The 17634-nt window shown below is 43.3% G+C and overlaps 1 protein-coding gene across 3 annotated transcripts in view; it reads left to right on the top strand.

Moving 5' to 3' along the window:
- The window catches only part of MTHFD1L (methylenetetrahydrofolate dehydrogenase (NADP+ dependent) 1 like), a 185675-nt gene that overhangs the window by 71631 nt on the left and 96410 nt on the right, over positions 1-17634 (top strand). For all 3 annotated transcript variants that reach the window (XM_027602569.2, XM_027602570.2, XM_027602571.2), the window contains exons 19-20: positions 2105-2173; positions 8382-8493. In XM_027602569.2, the coding sequence (XP_027458370.2) occupies positions 2105-2173; positions 8382-8493 (181 nt within the window). The remainder of the gene's footprint in view (positions 1-2104; positions 2174-8381; positions 8494-17634) is intronic.

Below are 17634 nucleotides of genomic sequence, written 5' to 3'. Positions count from 1 at the left end.
AAGGCAAATTAATATTTTAATTCTGAGGGCTTAGGATGTAATTGGAATCCTTTGCCAGAGTGTCTTGATTACTTTTTGGCTGCTTTTGGAGAGATGAATCTGACTGACTCATCTTGTAGGTCTTGTCAACTCAATTAGGTATTTTATTAGCAGCCCCTAGGATGCTTCGTGTAAAGCTTGATGAGAAAACCCAAATCCAGGTTGCTGTAAAGGTACTGTTTTTTAAACATTACGAACATTGCAACATTTCTACATAAACTAACATATTACGGTTTCTGTATCAGTATATTTCCCTGTGTCCTCTTAATCTTGGGTATCAAATATGCATCCGAAATAGTCTGAAACTTAATCTGCAAATATGATTTCCCTACATTTATTTTTGCGTGTGTGTGATAAAAACCTCAGATCTGAAAATAAACCCCAAGTTTACTCTTTTTAGTCATCTTTTGTGTCTCTTGTTTACCAAAAGCGCCTAACTTCTTCCGATTATGTTTTATCCAGCTGGAACTCTCAAGAGCTGGTCTTTTGTGGAAAATTGAGGGAGGATTTTAGGAGCTTCTGTCTTTTGGTTTCACTACTTTATAATTTTTTTATATACTCTGATTTGGCCAAAAGGACTTACGTATTGCCATGAGAATTCGAGTAGATGGCTTTTAAACGTTTCTCCTAAGATGATCGATTTTGGCATCCTCTGGAAGAATGTATGCAGACTCTCTCCCCCTGGACTCGGAATATGGAACAGGTGCAGGGTTCAGGGTGACCATGACAGCCGCAGAGCTACTCTCTCTTCATGGGCTCGAGGATCGTCAATGTGTTAGAAGGAACATAAGATAAGAGATGTCCCAGGAAAATAAGCAGGTGCACTCTACCTGAGGCAGTCCAATCGAAATGTCCACCTTCCGTCCTCCTCTAGTTTCTCGCTTATACTGGGAAGTATAAGCAAACACAGCATCCAGAAAGCTCAGCGGACGCCTACTTTGCTGTCTGCTTTGTGTAAAGAATAGAGAACTAATTTCTTTGAGCCCTTCCTGACCAACAGCTTTCACAGTAAAACATCCTAATATTATTTGTAATAGGTAGGTGACATTTCTTATACTTTGTACAGGAAAGCAGAAAATAAATTGGATTTTCCTGTAAACCTTACACCCTCAAGATTCTGCCACCTGATGTGTTGAGATCCGTGACGTGCCCTGATTAACTTTTCAAGGCGATGTTCCCACGGCGCTTACTCATTGTTGCCTTACGGTCCTGGTGTTTTGAAGGCACTTGGCCGGTGTCTGTTGAGAAGGTGGAAGGGTTTTGTATTGTGGGTTTTGTTTTCCTAAAGCTTTCCTTGTGGCCTTTTTTTGGCCCACTTTTCCTAGCAGTTCTCAGATTTCTCCCCTGTTTCTTCCTTCTCCCATCTGTCTTTTCCAGGAATGGGAAACGGGGGCGCAGTGGGAGCCCCAGCCAGAGCTTTGCAGGCTTGGGGGAGGAGGCAGCTGCATTTTATGTGCAGGTGACATCAGCTCTGTTTCAGGCAGACAGACAGCCGGAGGCACGGAAAACGAGAAGCTTTTCCAATGTAGCCGCTTCCTGAGTGCCTTCTTTCTCTGTGGGATGAGGCATTGGGAAACCAGTGGTTTCTTCGTTGCTTTTAGAAAAATGGGTGCTTTTAGACCTTCCCCTTTATCCCTCTCCGTTTCCTGCTCAGTCAACAGCCTGATTTTCCTACTTTATCTGATTTCTTCAGGCAATAGCATAATCTCTGGTATGAAAAAATAATGTGCGTAATTGCCAGAAGACACTTTTAGGCAGACTGAAAGATCTGTTTTATGGCAAGCCTCGTAAACACCATCAAGGAAGATTTTCTTAAAAAAGGCGAGGACTGCTAGTTCCCCATCACGTCACATCTGAGAATGGTTGACTCCATTCAAGTGGGGGAGAGAAGGATCCAGCCTGTGTCCCCTGCAGCTCGGAGGTGAATGCAGCCTGCGGGAATGCCCACCTGCGAGGCAGGCTGCTCAGAAACGGCCACGAGATTCACCTTGGCACGGATGATCTTTTGTCAACAATCTAAAGCAGGTTTTGTTTTGTTTTGTTTTGTTTTGTTTCTCTCCTTTAGGGGGTCACAGGTGCCTTGACAGTTTTGATGAAAGATGCAATAAAACCAAATCTGATGCAGACCCTAGAAGTAAGTGATTTTCTTTTTATAGAAATTGTTGACATCAGAGAAAGATAATTATCATATGATCTCACTGATATGCGGAATTTAAGAAACAAGGCAGGGGATCATAGGGGAAGAGAGGAAAAAATGAAACAAGGCGAAACCAGAGACGAAACCATAAGAGACTCTTAATCTTAGGAAACAAACTGAGGGTTGCTGGAGGGGGTGGGGGGATGGGGTGGTTGGGTGATGGACTTCAGGGAGGGTATGTGTTGTGCTGAGCACTGGGTATTGTGTAAGACTGATGAACCACAGACCACTACTCCTGAAACAAATAATACATTCTATGTTAATAATTTTAAAAAATATGTATTGTGATAAATTAAAAGTCATAATAGCTGCTAGGATTGAATTAAGTCTCCAATTATTTTTTATATATTAAAAAACATTTAAATATTTTAAAAAAGAAGAAATTGTTGACATTGCATTCATCGCATTGCGTGTGCATCCCCACACAAAGTGAGAATTTCCAGCCAATGTGAGCCCACAGGGAGCATCAGAATAAGTCCTTGGACATCCGAAAAAAGTTAGAAGTGTATGTATAGATTCTTTCCTTGGGTAATGCAGTAGAAACATAAAAATTCTGTATCTAATATGTCGGTAAGTTGTGGAGCGATGTTTACGTGATGTTTTCTGTTTTGCCTTTTTTTGGACTTAGCTTCTCATAATCATTAGGTTTAGGGTTTTTTGGTTTGTTTTTCCCAAGCAAAACACAGAGTATATGCTGAGAAATGCTTCCCAGGAAAACATGCTGTACCCCCCTTTCATTAGATTTACCCTGCCCTTGCCCAGGGCACAGGTAGATTGGAGGAAGACAAGCAGAATCTCCATCCATTTATTCATTCAGCCGATAGAAAGCTCAGTTTGAATGTACCCTCTGCCATTTACTGACTGTGACCTTGGCCAAGTATTTGCTAATCTCAGCCTCTGTTTTCCCCCATGTAAAATGGTGATAGTAACGAAGACTTACTTAGCCGGGCTATTGTGAAGATTGAGTGTTCACTGAACCCATGACTTGGGCAGGCCTTGCAGTAGGAGCTTAGGACAACAAAGTCCCGCCCTCTTGGAGCTTGTCCCTTAGTGGGGGAGACAGAGGATAGAGAAATGAGTCAGTACATAACATGTCAGCTGGTGGCAAGGACTGAATTAGAAAAATAAGAGGGAATGAGAGAACAGAGGGCGAGGTGGGTGGCGTCTGATGACCAGAGATGTGAACAAACCAGGAGACTGAGCTGCGTGTGAGGAAGAGCTTTCTGGGCGGAGGGTAACATGTAGCTCAAAGGCCTGTGGGCAGGGATGTGCTCTACAGTCAGAAAGGCTCCAGCAGAGAGCAAGAATCCAAATGCAAGGCAACATGCCAGAAATGGGCAGAACCAGCCAGAGCTGGAAGGTCCGAGGTAAGGGTGCAGTGCTGAGCCGGGGGCTGAGAGCACAAGCACCTTCTGGTGGGGCCTCTCCCTCCTGCAGCGTGAGCTCCTTCCTCTCTCCTGCCGTTCCGTCAGCATGCAAGTAGGCTCTGATAGAAGTCTTAAAATAAAACAGTCCCCCAAATTCCCAGGACCCAGTGTCCCCACCCAGCTACTGCTCCATTTCTCTGCTCTCTGTCACAGTCAGATACTAACGTCTGTGACCTGGGTCTCCACCTTGCCACCCGCCTCTCCTCAGTAACTTCAGCTTGACCTAAGCTTCCACATCTCCTGGATGCTTCTGTCACGGTCACCTGTCCCTCTGTGTGACCAAGTCTTTGTTTCTCTGTCCTTCTCTGTGTGGCCTCTTCACAGGGTCCGACCCAGCTGATGTTTCTTCTTTCTGGAGCCCTTGGTTCTTCTGGCTTCTGGGACACCTTGTGGCCCTGGGCCTCCTGCTATCTTCCCCTCGGTCTCGTTTGCTGGCCTGGCCTTGGCTCAGCTTCTAAATGTCGGAGAGTCTGAGCCCTCACTTCTCCAGCTGTACTTCCCCCCCATCAGCCATGTGCTGACCCCCAAACATTTTTTTTTTAAGATTTCATTTATTTGAGAGAGAGAGAGAGAGTGAGCACCAGCAAAGGGAGTGGCAGGGGGAGAGGGAGAAGCAGGCTCCCCGCCGAGCAGAGAGCCCGATGCGGGGCTCCATCCCAGGACCCTGGGAACACGACCTGAGCTGAAGGCAGATGCTTAACCGACTGAGCCACCCAGACGCCCCATGACCCCTGAACTCTTGCTCTGAATCTCGTGACCTCGGAATTTCAGAGTTGTGGATGTACTTGCCAAGAGCCATTGCATATCAAACTTGGTTATAAAATAGGGTCTTTGATTTCAAACCTAGTCAGTGGTTCCAGCCAAAATCCGAGAAGTCGTCCTGGAGCCCGGTTCCCTCTCCTCGGCCCCCCACCTCCATCCCTGCAGAGCCTCCCTTCCTGAAGCGTCTCCGAGCTGTCCACTTCTCTTGCTGCCCCGGCCTCCAGCGTACCCTCCCGCCTTGCCACAGTGGCTACTGCTAACACTCTTTCTTCCAGAATCCTTTCTCTGCTCAGCCACCCTAGAGCTCTGAAACTGAATCAGGTCCTGTTGCGCTCCTGCTTAGAGCTCTTGGGTGGTTTACACTGGTCCTCATTCTGGCTAGAAACCCTGCAGGATGGGGCCCTCCCCTGCCTCCTCCCTCATTCTCTCTGCCCCTGCCTGGGATGCCCCTCCCAGTTTCATGTGTCTGGCTCCTTCTTGTCCGTTGGGACTCATGTCCTTTAATCTCAGCACCCTGGAGAGGCCTTCCCGGGCCACTGAGTCCAACACAGCCCCAGTCATGTGACCTATCACCGTCTTGTCATTCTGGGCGTGGCACGGAGCATCATCCAAGAGTTCCCTACTTCTTTGTCCATCCATCCACCAGGATGGGAGCAGGATCTTTTCCACCTGGCTCACCACCAGATCGCAGCTCCTAGAAGGTGCCTCACACACATTAGGTGCTCAGCAAGCATTTGTTGAATAATTAAATGAATACTTATTTTTACCATATGGCTCCTAAAAATACATATCTGTTTAATAAATAAGTGAATGAAAATAACTCACAAAGAAACGTGATATTGCTTCCTCATAACACTTCTCCCTTAAAAACGAACATGTTATTATCATCATTATTAGGGATAATCAGCTTACTGTTTTAAATACTTATCTTTCTTTTATTTTTTTAAGATTTTATTTATTTGTTTGACAGAGAGAGACACAGCGAGAGAGGGAACACAAGTCAGGGGGAGTGGGAGAGGGAGAGGCAGGCTTCCTGCTGAGCGGGGAGCCCGATGCGGGGCTCGATCCCAGGACCCTGGGATCATGACCTGAGCCGAAGGCAGATGCTTAACAACTGAGCCACCCAGGCGCCCCAGATACCTATCTTTCTTAAATTAAAAATTACCTACACCTTGGGCATCTGGATGGCTCAGTCGGTTGGGCGTCTGCCTTTAGCTCGGGTCACGATCCTGGGGTTCTGGGATCAAGTCCCGTGTTGGGCTCTCTGCTCGGCGGGGAGTCTGCTTCTCCCCCTCCCTCTGCCCCCTCCCCTGCTTGTGCATGCTCTCTTTCTCTCACACATAAATAAAATCTTTAAAAAAAATTACCCACACCTTTAAGATAACACCCATTCTAAAAGTCTAGTTTCTATTAGGGAATGAATCAGAGGGCTGGGCTGCTCCTCGACCATTCTTGTGGTACTCACATTTCTGTCTATTTTTCATTTAAGACTAGGCCACTTTGTCATTACTTTAACCGACAGTGGGCATCATTTAAAAAGTAAACACAACATTCAGTTAAAATATCTGCATGTATGAATTCTGCTACTTGGGTCCTTATCATTCCAGATGCACCTGGCTAATGAGTGGCACTAGGAATCTAAATTGGCCAATAGTCTGAAAATCACTGATCAGTGTACAGATTGTGCTCTAGTGCTCATGTTCGGATACACTTGATTGTTACTCCCATAGTGGGCTTTCAAGGGTTACCATGCGGCAAGTTGCTGGGAGACTGGTAGTTCTCAGTTCTGCACGTTAAAATCTCCTGGAAAGATTTTTTTTTTTTTTAAGATTCTATTTGTTTATTTTAGAGAGAGAGAGAGAGAGAGAGAGCAGGAGTGCAAGCGGGGGGAGGGCCACAGGCAGAGGGAGAGGGAACCTCAAGCAGACTCCGCGCTCAGTGCAGAGCCCAACATGGGGCTTGATCTCAGGACCCTACCATCATGATCTGAGCCAAAATCAAAAGAGTCTGCCACTCAGTCAACTGAGCCACCCAGATGCCCCATCACAGTTTTTTAACTAAGTACTTAACTCCGTGTACTGTATCATAGCCATAAATATTAGGTGAGCATGTGAGCATGTGTGTCTCTGTGTTTCAATGTCTAATAATGATGTTTGACAGATTTGTCCATTCAGACTCCAGACTAGGAGTTTGAAAAACAGGGCTCTAATACTGCTTTAGTGAGTAATTCACGATGAGGCCGTTAATTTTAAATTAAAACGCTGCTGACCTAGTCCTGGGAGTGGTTATCTCAGGAACAGTGAAGTGTTTATGCTGACCTGGCCACACCCTGTCACCTGTCCCCCGCCAGAGACCAGTGTTCGGTGCTTCTCAGACCGAGGCCCTCACTGCGTGCTGCAGTGTGTAGACCCAGGGACAGAGCCTGTGACCCTGTCCTCACAATACTGTCCCCAGCTCCAGTAGCTTACCACAGGTGGCCACGGACCCGGACTGCAAGGGGAGGAGGTGATGGAGACTTGAAGTTCTTCTAAACAGTGTTTTCTTCAGAGCTTTTAAAAGGTTTATCTGGACAGAAGTGAGAAGTTAAAGAGAGGTATACAGATCTAGACACTAGACACACACATGAAAATACCCGTAGGCACCTACGTTTGGATTGCATAGTGCCAGCTTTATTTCCATAGACATTTGTGTGACCTCATCAGGACCCTGTCATTGTGCCTCGTGAGGACTCTGGGAAGAAAAGTAAATAGAGAACTCACAGAATGGCTTTGATAAACTCTGTCTTTTTCATTCTCAGAGATGATTTTTCTTTCACTGCCTTTCTTCCTGCTTTTGTTCAGCTCTCTTGTCTTTGAAATATGTTCGGCTAGCCGCCCATCGTGGTTCATGGGAATTTTCCGTGGCTCCCAGCCTCCCTCCCCCCGTCACTCCCTGCCTCCCCCTGTCAGTAAGAGGGCAGCCTCTGTTTTCACAGGTGGAACCAAGGCCTCACAGACACACCCCAGCAGCCCCGGCTGGGCTCGGAATAAAACCCCAACATTGCAACGCATGTGGATAAATTCCTTTAGCTAGGGCTACAGTCTGTTCTCACTGATAAAGGACAACTATAGAAATGGCATTTAAAATGAAAATATCGACAGATTTTCTTTAATGAATCAAATCTAAAAGTTTGGATAATTCCTTTATATTGAGGTTGATTTGGTGTTTTGTTGTTCTTGTTCTTGTTGTTTTTTGCCTTTTTAGTAAGAATTACTCTAGCATTTTACCAAGAGTGAAAATTTTCTTTGCTTTTATTGTCTTAATACTTACCAGATTTTTAATATGTAAGCCAGTTAAACAATGAGAAAGACTTAAAACAGAATTTGTAAAAATCAGAAGAGCAAGTTTATTATTGTAGATATAAAAACGGGCTATAATGAACGTAAACCTTATGGGATTTGCTTCCATACTACACAGGTCATTAGTTGTATTGTTTTGTTTTGTTTTTTTTTTGCTTTCTTTAGATTTTTCTTGAAGTGATTGATTTCTCAGTGGAGGAAAAAAATAAATTTAAATAAGCCTCTTAGACCATTGGGGTTTAATTCTATTCTTTAAAAAAATAAATATATATGAAATGCAAAATACTATGAAGTGAGGTAAATAGTTTACTTCATAGTCAGTGAGGCAGCTAATGAGTGCTTTATCAAAATTATAGTAGGAAATAATCAGTCCTTACAGGTTTTTCTCCCTAGTTCAGCATTTAGTGTAGAATGACACTGTTGTAGAGTATACCAGGAATTTGGTCCTTTGAGAGAGTCAAGGTGTTTTCTTTTTCTTCGAGAGAAGTTGCACACTGAATATGCAGTATTAATAAAAGCAGAATGGCTTCAGTGAGTCTTTAAATACCAAGATTCACCATCTTGGTTCATTCCTCCCTTTGTCTTTGGGGGTTTTAATTTGTTCTTCAATTTCTGTAGGGGACACCTGTCTTTGTGCATGCTGGCCCCTTTGCTAACATCGCCCATGGCAACTCTTCAGTGTTGGCTGATAAAATCGCCCTGAAACTGGTTGGTCAAGAAGGATTTGTAGGTAAGTCATTTCTGTTAAATTTAGTTGTAGAATATGGAAGAAATCTAAAAGTTGATGACTGAACAAGAGTGCTGTCCATTCTGACTCAAAATATATTCTTTTAGACCGACCTTTCATAGATGGTCTCAGTATTGGAAAAGCACTATGGTCTCTTCTATACTAGTAAAATGATGTTGTGTTCGAACTGTAGATTCTGATGTCAAGTACCCATGGGTTTGCATATGAGCTCGGACACTTGCTGCTAGAGTGATTTTGGACACATTTTAATGACATCTGAGCCTCAGTCTTCTCATCTATAAAATGGTGATTACAGTATTGTAGCAAACCTTATGGAGTTATTGTGAAAACCAAATGAGATTATTTATTGATTCAGCCAGTATTTATTGAGGACCCTCTATGCACAAGGCATGCAACTCAGAGCTGGAGATACACAGTGAGGAAAACAGACCCAGTCCTGCCTTCATGGAGCATACTGCCTAATGCTGTATGTAATTAATAGAAGAAATGCTCGTTAACTGTCAGCTGTTATTAGCAGTTGAAATCACTTTGCTCTTCCTCAAATTGGAGTATGTTTTTGTGTTGAATAGAGGGGAGATTCCCAACCATCAGACATGGAAATTTTAATTGGTAAGACTTCAGACGTTGTGCTGCTGCAAAGGTGTCCTTTGGTGGCACCTGCTGGTCTTCGGTTTTTGATGGAAATTCCAGTCAGGAAGAGGGGGTAGCTGCCATAGAGCTTGCTCTGTCAGGGCTAGTCCCAGTCCCACCCGTGAGCTGGAAGCAACAAAGGGCAAACAAATAAGGATTCTTGGAATAACACCATCATTTGATATCAGACAGACCACAGTGGCAGTTTTTTCACATGCCAACAGGTAATTTCCACTCGCCACATTTGTGCCTGTAATCATCAAGTCTAGCAGTTGCTTCTTTCACACTCATCATCAGCCTCATAATCAAACTCAGAAGTGAGTTATTTTACTAGAAAAGATTCTACTGGGCTAAAGAACTTAGCACTGCACTTTTATGCTCAGCCATTATAAAGTTCACTCAGGGCTATTGAGACCGTTTTTAAGAATTCCCTGTAGACATGCAGTCAGGATCCAATGAGAATTTATGTAGTTCATTCCTCAAGGTCTGTACTGTATAGTTCTTGTGTACTTTGCTGCTTTGGTACGGAATCTACTATGAGAGTGGCTAGACATGCCATCTAAATGGATTTGCTCCATTGATCACAGCATAACTGTAGAGCTAATGGACCAGGAGTCTGGGAAGGGCAGGCACTGAAAAGTTGGGTGCTTATGTGAAGTAGTGGTTCTAATGCATCAACTCCACAAATGAAAGAGCTTTTAGAAGAAAGCACTCTGTATGTGCTGACAGAGCTCTCTGCTCCTGTACCAATCCTTACTTTGTCCCTCTACATTTACAGAATATGTGTTATCGTGGCAAAGCATCTTTAAAGGTATAGGCTGATGATGTATGCAAAACATACTGCTTTCTGTGTGACCTTGGACCATCCATTAGCCTCTCTGGGAGGGTTCCTTGTAGACATTCCCATGTGAAAAAGGTGAAATGAGGAATTGTGTATGGATGGGCAGCCCTGACCCTGAGATGAAAGCTGTGGGATCATAACCCTACCTGGTAGTGTGACCTGAACTAAGTTACTTAGCTTCTCTAGGGTTCAGTTCCCTCCTTTCATAACTGCAGTATTTTAATGAGTAGTATCAAGTGAGAAATGGCTGTGTAAACCATGGCAAACCAGTCAAATGTCAGTGATTTTGCTAATGCTTTCTATGACCTCTTCTAGTCTAAGAGGCTGTAGGTGGGGGAGGATGCAGTGACAGAATTCTGCCCACTGCCAGATGGGTTAGGGTGCTAGCTCTAGAGTCAGAGTAACTGGCTCTACTCCTTTCAAGTTGTGTGACATTAGGCAACTTAACCCTTCTTAGCCTCAGTTTCTTTATCTGTAGAATGGGGCTTTAAATAGAACCCTATTTAAACCCCGTAGGTTTGAAATGAGGTTTGAATGAGACTGCTTGCTAAGTCCTGGCACAGCACCTGACCCATGGTGAGACTCGGTGATAATTCTTAGCCACTTCTCATTATTACTCTCCCCATCATTGATCCTTGACTAATAAAGGTTAAATTTCCCCTTTTTCATTTAGGGTTTTGGGGTGATTCTTTTCTTTGGGGGGGTGGGGAGTGATTTTATTTTTAACTGTGGTAGAATACATCGAACAAAGTTTATCATTTTAACCATTTTTAAGCGCACCATTCAGTAGTCAAATACTTTTGCATTGGTGTGCAACCATCACCACCATTCATCTTGCAAAACTGAAACTCTGTACCCATTAAACAATAACTCCCCACTCCCCATTCCCCCAGCCCCTGGCAACCACCCTTCTACTTTCTGTCTCTGAGTTTTTGACTATTCCTCATATCAGTGTTTGTGCCCTCCTGTGACTGGCTTATTTCTTAGCATAATATCCTCAGAGTTCACCCGTGTTGGATCATCTGTTCAAATTTCCTTGTTTTTCCAGGCTGAATAATGCTCCAATTTATGTATGCCATGTTTTGTTTATCCACTCATCTGTCTGTGGGAACACTTGGGTTGCTTTCACCTTTCGGCTTTTGTGAATAACGCTGCTATGACATGGTATGCAAGTAACTCAATGTTAGTTTTAATATAAATAAAGATCGCATTTCCTTATGTATAACTGTGTGACAGCAGTGACTTGCAAAATATGTGTAGACTCAAGACCTGTAATGTTAAACTCTCATGAAGGTGCTACCCTAATGCCATGGCTGCACTGGAATGTGGGAAGCAAAGCCAAGGTATTGAACTGTGGGAGCAGGGCATGATCAGGAAACAGGGCTCTTACCCCGCCTTGCCTGGTCAAGCCTGGTCTGTGGGCTACATTGGATGACATTTCAATTAATATCTGGTTCCTCTAAACATTGTTTTAAATTCCTCTAATCACTTTCTTTCATAAGAATAGTCTCATTCTAATAAAAAATGTGGGTGTAGTCTTATATAAAATAACTCCAAATTTCATTCCAGTTTAAGTCTCTCCCATCTTGGGCCTGCGTTTGGCTGATAATGAGAAGGGAACGGTAGCTTTTTCTCTGTCCCCCGTTACCGTGCATTTAGTCTGCCTCTGGCCCCTCTAGGGTTGAAGCTTGGACATTCGATGGTACCCGTCCAGCCTCTTCCAGAAGAGAACCCACACTTTTGGCAGAAACCCTCTGGGCGGTATCCCCTTGAGAAAGTCCTACTGCCAATCCAGTACCTGATCTCCAGGCACCACAGAACTTTGACCTGTGACCTTACCATTGGCAGGAGTGCAGTTACAACTCTCACCTGAGTCTCTCTTCCGCTGCAGGGGCTGTTTCTCTTCAGCCTGCAGACTGGTAGTCATCCCCAACCCACCACTGTGCCCCTGCCTTAGAGGGACCTCCAGTTGTGCATTTAGAGTCTCCCTCGTTAGCTCCGTATCCTTTCCACTGGGATGTGGGCAGTGGGATTCTGCACATTGATAACTTTCTTTGAAGAAATCCTTTCTGGGCTTCTAACTTTGATCAACCCTTTGAAATCTCAAGGTAGCTGTTGGGCTAAAGGATACAGAATCTATTTTCAAATAATGTCTTTGCAAATGCTGCTAGGTTTAGCTTCATCCTTAAACATGAGAACAATTGACGCTGTTTTGGGGCTTCAGACAAAAGTGAAACCAAAAGAGCCCCATTTTAATGTCCTCCCACAGAAGTTAAATGCAGTAGACATAGGTTTATCTGAAGTCTGAGAGAATTTATGTCCCCAGAAAAGTCATTGTTTATAGAAGTCTGTGCCTCTTAAGATATAAAAAACCCAAATCCAAAAGAAGATTGATAATTTGGGTTACATTAAAAGATAAATTCTGTATGATAAAAGACATAGGATTTCAAAAACAAGTGACAGGGTAGGAGAAACCTTTGTAGAGGTAATAGACAAATGACTAACATTTGGAATATATATAAACCACCAAGAATTATGGATTGATTTTTTTTAAGACAAGAAAGCCAATAGAAAAATGGGCAAAGGATTAGAGAGGGTAATTTACAGAAAAAGAGCACTCTGACAGAATTTCTGGGTCAAAATGAAAATGTGCAAACCATCTAGCAACTTCAGTTCTATGTCATACCTTGGAAAAGAAGTAACTGAAGATTTATTTAAGTCCTTTGAAATAATTTACTTCAGTACACATTTATCGAGCTTCTGCTGTTATGTTAAGTAATATATGGTAGGAGCTGGGAATCAGAGATACAGAACAAGTTTCTTAGCCTCCAGTCATTTATAATGTGGTGTGAGGAGTAAGCCCATAAACAGAACCTCAGTGGTAAGTGCAATGCACTTATGAGATTAAGTATCCTATTGATTAACGAAGAACCTTAAGAGATGATAGGCATCTCTTAGAATTTTCCCCATACTATGGGTTTTGTGAGGTATATTTAGTCTAGTTTTTTTGTTCTATCCCATCACACACGGGGAGGGAATTATTTTGTCTACTCTGCAATAATTATTCCAAGATAATGGAATCAATATTCCGTTTAGACTAAAAATAGAGTGAAATTTATTTAATTACAGTTGACCCTTGAACAGTTTGGTGGTTGGGGCACTGACCCCCATCCTGTGTAGTTGAAAATCCCCATATAACTTTTGACTCCCCCACAACTTAACTACTAATAGCCTACAGTTGATCAGAACCCAGTCAATGACATAAACAGTCAGTTAACACATATTTTGTATGTTATATATATTATATACCGTAACCTTAAGATAAAGCAAGCTAGATAAAAGAAAATAGTATTTTTATTTTTTAAGGATTTATTTATTTATCGAGGGGCGGGTAGAGGGAGAGAGAGAATCTCAAGCAGGCTCCCCAGTGAGCGCAGAGCCAGACGTGGGGCTCGATCCCAGGACCTTGAGATCATGACCTGAGCCAAAATCAAAGAGTCAGCCACTGAACCTACTGAGCCACCCAGGCACCCCAAAAGAAAATAGTATTAAGAAAATCATAAGGAAAAGAAAATACATTTACAGTACTATACTGTATTTATCAAAAAGAAAATCTGGGGGTACCTGGGTGCCTCAGTCAGCTAAGCGTCTGCCTTCGGCGCAGGTCATGATCCCAGGGTCCTGGGAACGAGCCCCGCATCGGGCTCCCTGCTCCGCGGGGGGCCTGCTTCTCCCTCTCCTGTGCACTGTGCTGTCTCGCTATCTCTGTCTCTCTCTCTCAAATAGATAAATAAGTCTTAAAAAATACACACACACACACACACACACACACACACACACACACACACACACACATAAAGAAAGAAAATTTGTATATAAGTGGACCTATCCAGTTCATACCCGTGTTGTTCAGTTAACTGTAATTGCACAAATTTGTCAGACTAGACCAAAATAGCCCCTGAGAATTTGGGGGTAAAATGCTGTGGTCCCCGTGATAGCTATTTCTATTCTCCTTTAGCCAACAGTCCTCAAGGGAGTCCACTTAACCTCCATTCACTGCTGTAAAAGCAAACATTTCTTTGGCTTCAAATCCTAATCATGTGTTATTTTTTAAAAAATAAGAAGAAAAGGAAAACAACATTGAGTTTCTAGGCTTTAATAAATTATCTCATTTTTAAACTATTTGTAAGGATTTCAAACTTACACATGATCCTTGGTTTTTTAAATTTGCTTTCTGTTTTCTTAATTTGGTTTGGATTCCCATTTCGAATGAATACCTTTCCTTCACTCTGGAATTCAGCATACACTTGTACGTGTTTAAGCTAGGAGTTCTTAACGGGTAGCTACCAGCCACTCCTCCCATGATTAAATACAGAATTCTATACGTACCTATATGGTTAATTGGTTGTTTTTTTTTTTTTTTTTCTTTTTTTAACAAGAGAAGGGCTCCACGACTCTCACTAGATTTTTCAAAAGGGTCCATGATCCAAAAAAATCAAGACCCAGGGTCCTCTCATAGCCTAAGGGATGCTGTGTGGCATTTCCCCATACTTCCTTTACAGTGACCTATACGAAGCTTTGGTGGCTTTTCATGTCCCACTTACATTTGACATTTAGCGTCCTCTTCCGAAGCGCTGGTCAAGACGCAGCCTGAACTGAGTGTGAGTCTTCTCCTTGCCATCTGCAGAGAGCACCACTGACCCGCCCTGGGTTCTCCCCTGGCTGCCTGGGTACATAAGCAGAGCAGACTGTGGGTCAGAAGAAAACGTTAGACCAATGCCCGGTGGTTAAATCATGCCCTGAGCTTCGCCCTGAACGTTTCAGGATCAGGGTTTCGAGATCAGAATAAATAACCAAGGTCATTCTAAGACACACTGAGGGGGATTGGGACACAAAGGCTCGTTAATATTTTCATTACAAATGCTGCCATTCTCTGAGAGGTTCCCGAGCTGCAGACCTGTGTTCCAAACCAGCCGTCACCTGCGTTCTCACCGAAGCCTGAAACAGTTCTGGGGGGTGGGGTTGTTATCCTCATTTTTACAGATGACCCAGCTGAAGCCTAGAGAGATTACAACATGTGTCCTCTGTCACCCAGCCAGTAAGTGGAAGAGGGTGCAACCTCAGGGCCCCCTTCTGCTGAAACCTGTGCAGACGGTCAGTTGGCCACTGTGCTTACAGTGATTTTCTCGTTTCTCTTTAGCCGGTTCCCACCCACTCCCATGAAAAAACACCAAGCTTCAGATGACCTGTCTACAGGGGATGGCCACAACTTAAAATCGTACCAGTGTAATTATACTGTGCCGAACTGTAATAATGTCTGCCAACAGTGGTGGGATACTTTTGGGTTTTCTTTCTTTCTTTTTTTTTTGTAAATTATTATTATTATTATTTTTAATTTTAATTCCAGTGTAGGGGATTTTTTCTTCTTCTTCTTTTCTCCCGACTACTTTAAGAGATGTTTCTCCCTCATACAGTACTAATTAAAAGGTTATCTTGTTGAGTCACAACATCTTACTGCTCCGCTTACTTATCCACTGTCCTTTTGCAAAACATTTAAATCTTGCTCCTTGGGCTTCAGGAAACCCTGCTCGCAGCTTCAACCAGTCACCGGCTTGCTGTCTGTTTCCATTTTTTATTGCCATCAAATTTTAAATATCCTTTCATTTTGGTAGAAGAGAACCAGACCAAACTAAACATTCCTATAATTTCACCCACTCTTTAAAAAAATCTGACGTCAAGTGGCCTCCCAGCTTTCTAAGCTGGAATTCTCCCAGACCTCACTCTGTTTACATTATTTAGAAACACAGATCTCAGCCTAGGCTCTATTTTTCTTAGGATATTTCCAATTTTTTTTCCTCCAGTGATTATATCTGTAATTAAATCAAGGACAAGAAGTGCAGAGGTGTCCGTCACGTGCTAACCTTCGGGGAAACTACTCATCACCAGTGGTGTTCTTTTTTTTTTTTTTTTTTAAAGATTTTATTTATTTATTTGACAGAGAGAGAGAGAGAGCGAGAAAGGGAACACAAGCAGGGGGAGTGGAGGAGGGAGAAGCAGGCTTCCTGCCCAGCAGGGAGCCCGATGCGGGGCTCGATCCCAGGACCCCGGGATCATGACCTGAGCCGAAGGCAGACGCTTAACGACGACTGAGCCACCCAGGTGCCCCACCAGTGGTGTTCTTTTTTTTTTTTTTTTAAAGATTTTGTTTATTTATTTGAGAGAGAGAATGAGAGAGAGAGAGAGAGCAGGAGAGGGGGGGGAAGGTCAGAGGGAGAAGCAGACTCCCCGCTGAGCAGGGAGCCCGATGCGGGACTCGATCCCAAGACTCCAGGATCATGACCTGAGCCGAAAGTAGTCACCCAACCAACTGAGCCACCCAGGCGCCCCCAGTGGTGTTCTTTAAGCCCGATGTTCAGAAGCCCAGTCCGAGAAGGTGCTTCTCACTGTCCGGGGAGTTCTGATGTCTCTAATGGAGCTTGAGACCTGACCACATTCTCCCTCGTTCTCAGGGCTGGTCCTTATTCCACCCCAACTTTCTCTGCCTGTGCTTCTGTATAAAGTCACCCTTCCCTCTTTCATCAGCTAGTCTTCTGCCCTTAAAAAACATAAGTAGGGAAAAAAAGGTGAAATATACTGAGTATACAGTATCCAGGAAAATATGCAGATTAATATAATAAGTGCCTGTATTCCCATCATTCACTCGGTTATGTTAAAATCATAACATCGCTATGTGCGCTTTAGTTTGTTGTTTTGTTTTTTTAAATAAAACATTCAACACAGAGTTGAGGTCCCTGTGAATCCCTCCCTGATCTCCTTCCCTTTTCTGCTTCTCTAGAGGAAGCCACTCTCCCAATTTAGGGATTATCATTTCCAGACGTGGTTTATACTTTTATTCTGTAAGTATGTATCCGCAAAAGATCTACAACAGGTTCCTGGACCTTCTCTGTTCATGTACTGTCTCAGCAATTTTTTCCTAAGGCATATGAGGCCAACAGAAATACCTAACACATCCATTTATTAAGTAGTTAGGTCCACACAACTTCATGGATATTTATGTCTTGACACCTTAGTAGCTTCTGAAAAAAAGAATACATACAAATTGAAAGGAAAGATATTATTTCATTTTTAAATAGCCACCATAACTTATTATTGAGATGTGTGTCTTTGTTGGGCACTGAACAACTTCTCGGTCCTTGAGATTGGTGGATGCTTCAAAGTTCATTTCCTGTTTCCCATTGGCTTTCACACCATTCTTGCCCTTACTGCAGCAACCGTCAAAAATTTGGCTTCACAAACATAATGTCATTGAAAGGAGCGTAGGGCAATAAAGTGGAAACCAGGAACTACCTCAGAGTAGAACTTGCAGGGCTCAACAGATGTCAAGTATTATCGAGCTTCCCTCCAAACTTGAAAACACCCCATGGCTCCTCCAAGTTCAGTGCAGTGGCTCAGGACAGCCTAGCACATCAATTTGGGAACCGCAGATGTGCATGTTTCTGTAGCATTTTATAGGTTTGAAAGTTTTATGCATTAATAAATCTTACTATCTGCATTGCTCTATAGGAGGGATCAGCAAACTTTTTCTCTAGGCTTTGTGTGTCATAGCATCTCTGTGCAAATATTCAACTGCAAAAGGCAGCCACAGGGAGCCC

Source organism: Zalophus californianus, chromosome 7 (assembly GCF_009762305.2).
Source record: "Zalophus californianus isolate mZalCal1 chromosome 7, mZalCal1.pri.v2, whole genome shotgun sequence".
NCBI lineage: Eukaryota > Metazoa > Chordata > Mammalia > Carnivora > Otariidae > Zalophus > Zalophus californianus.
This window is presented reverse-complemented; position numbering and strand designations above follow the sequence as displayed.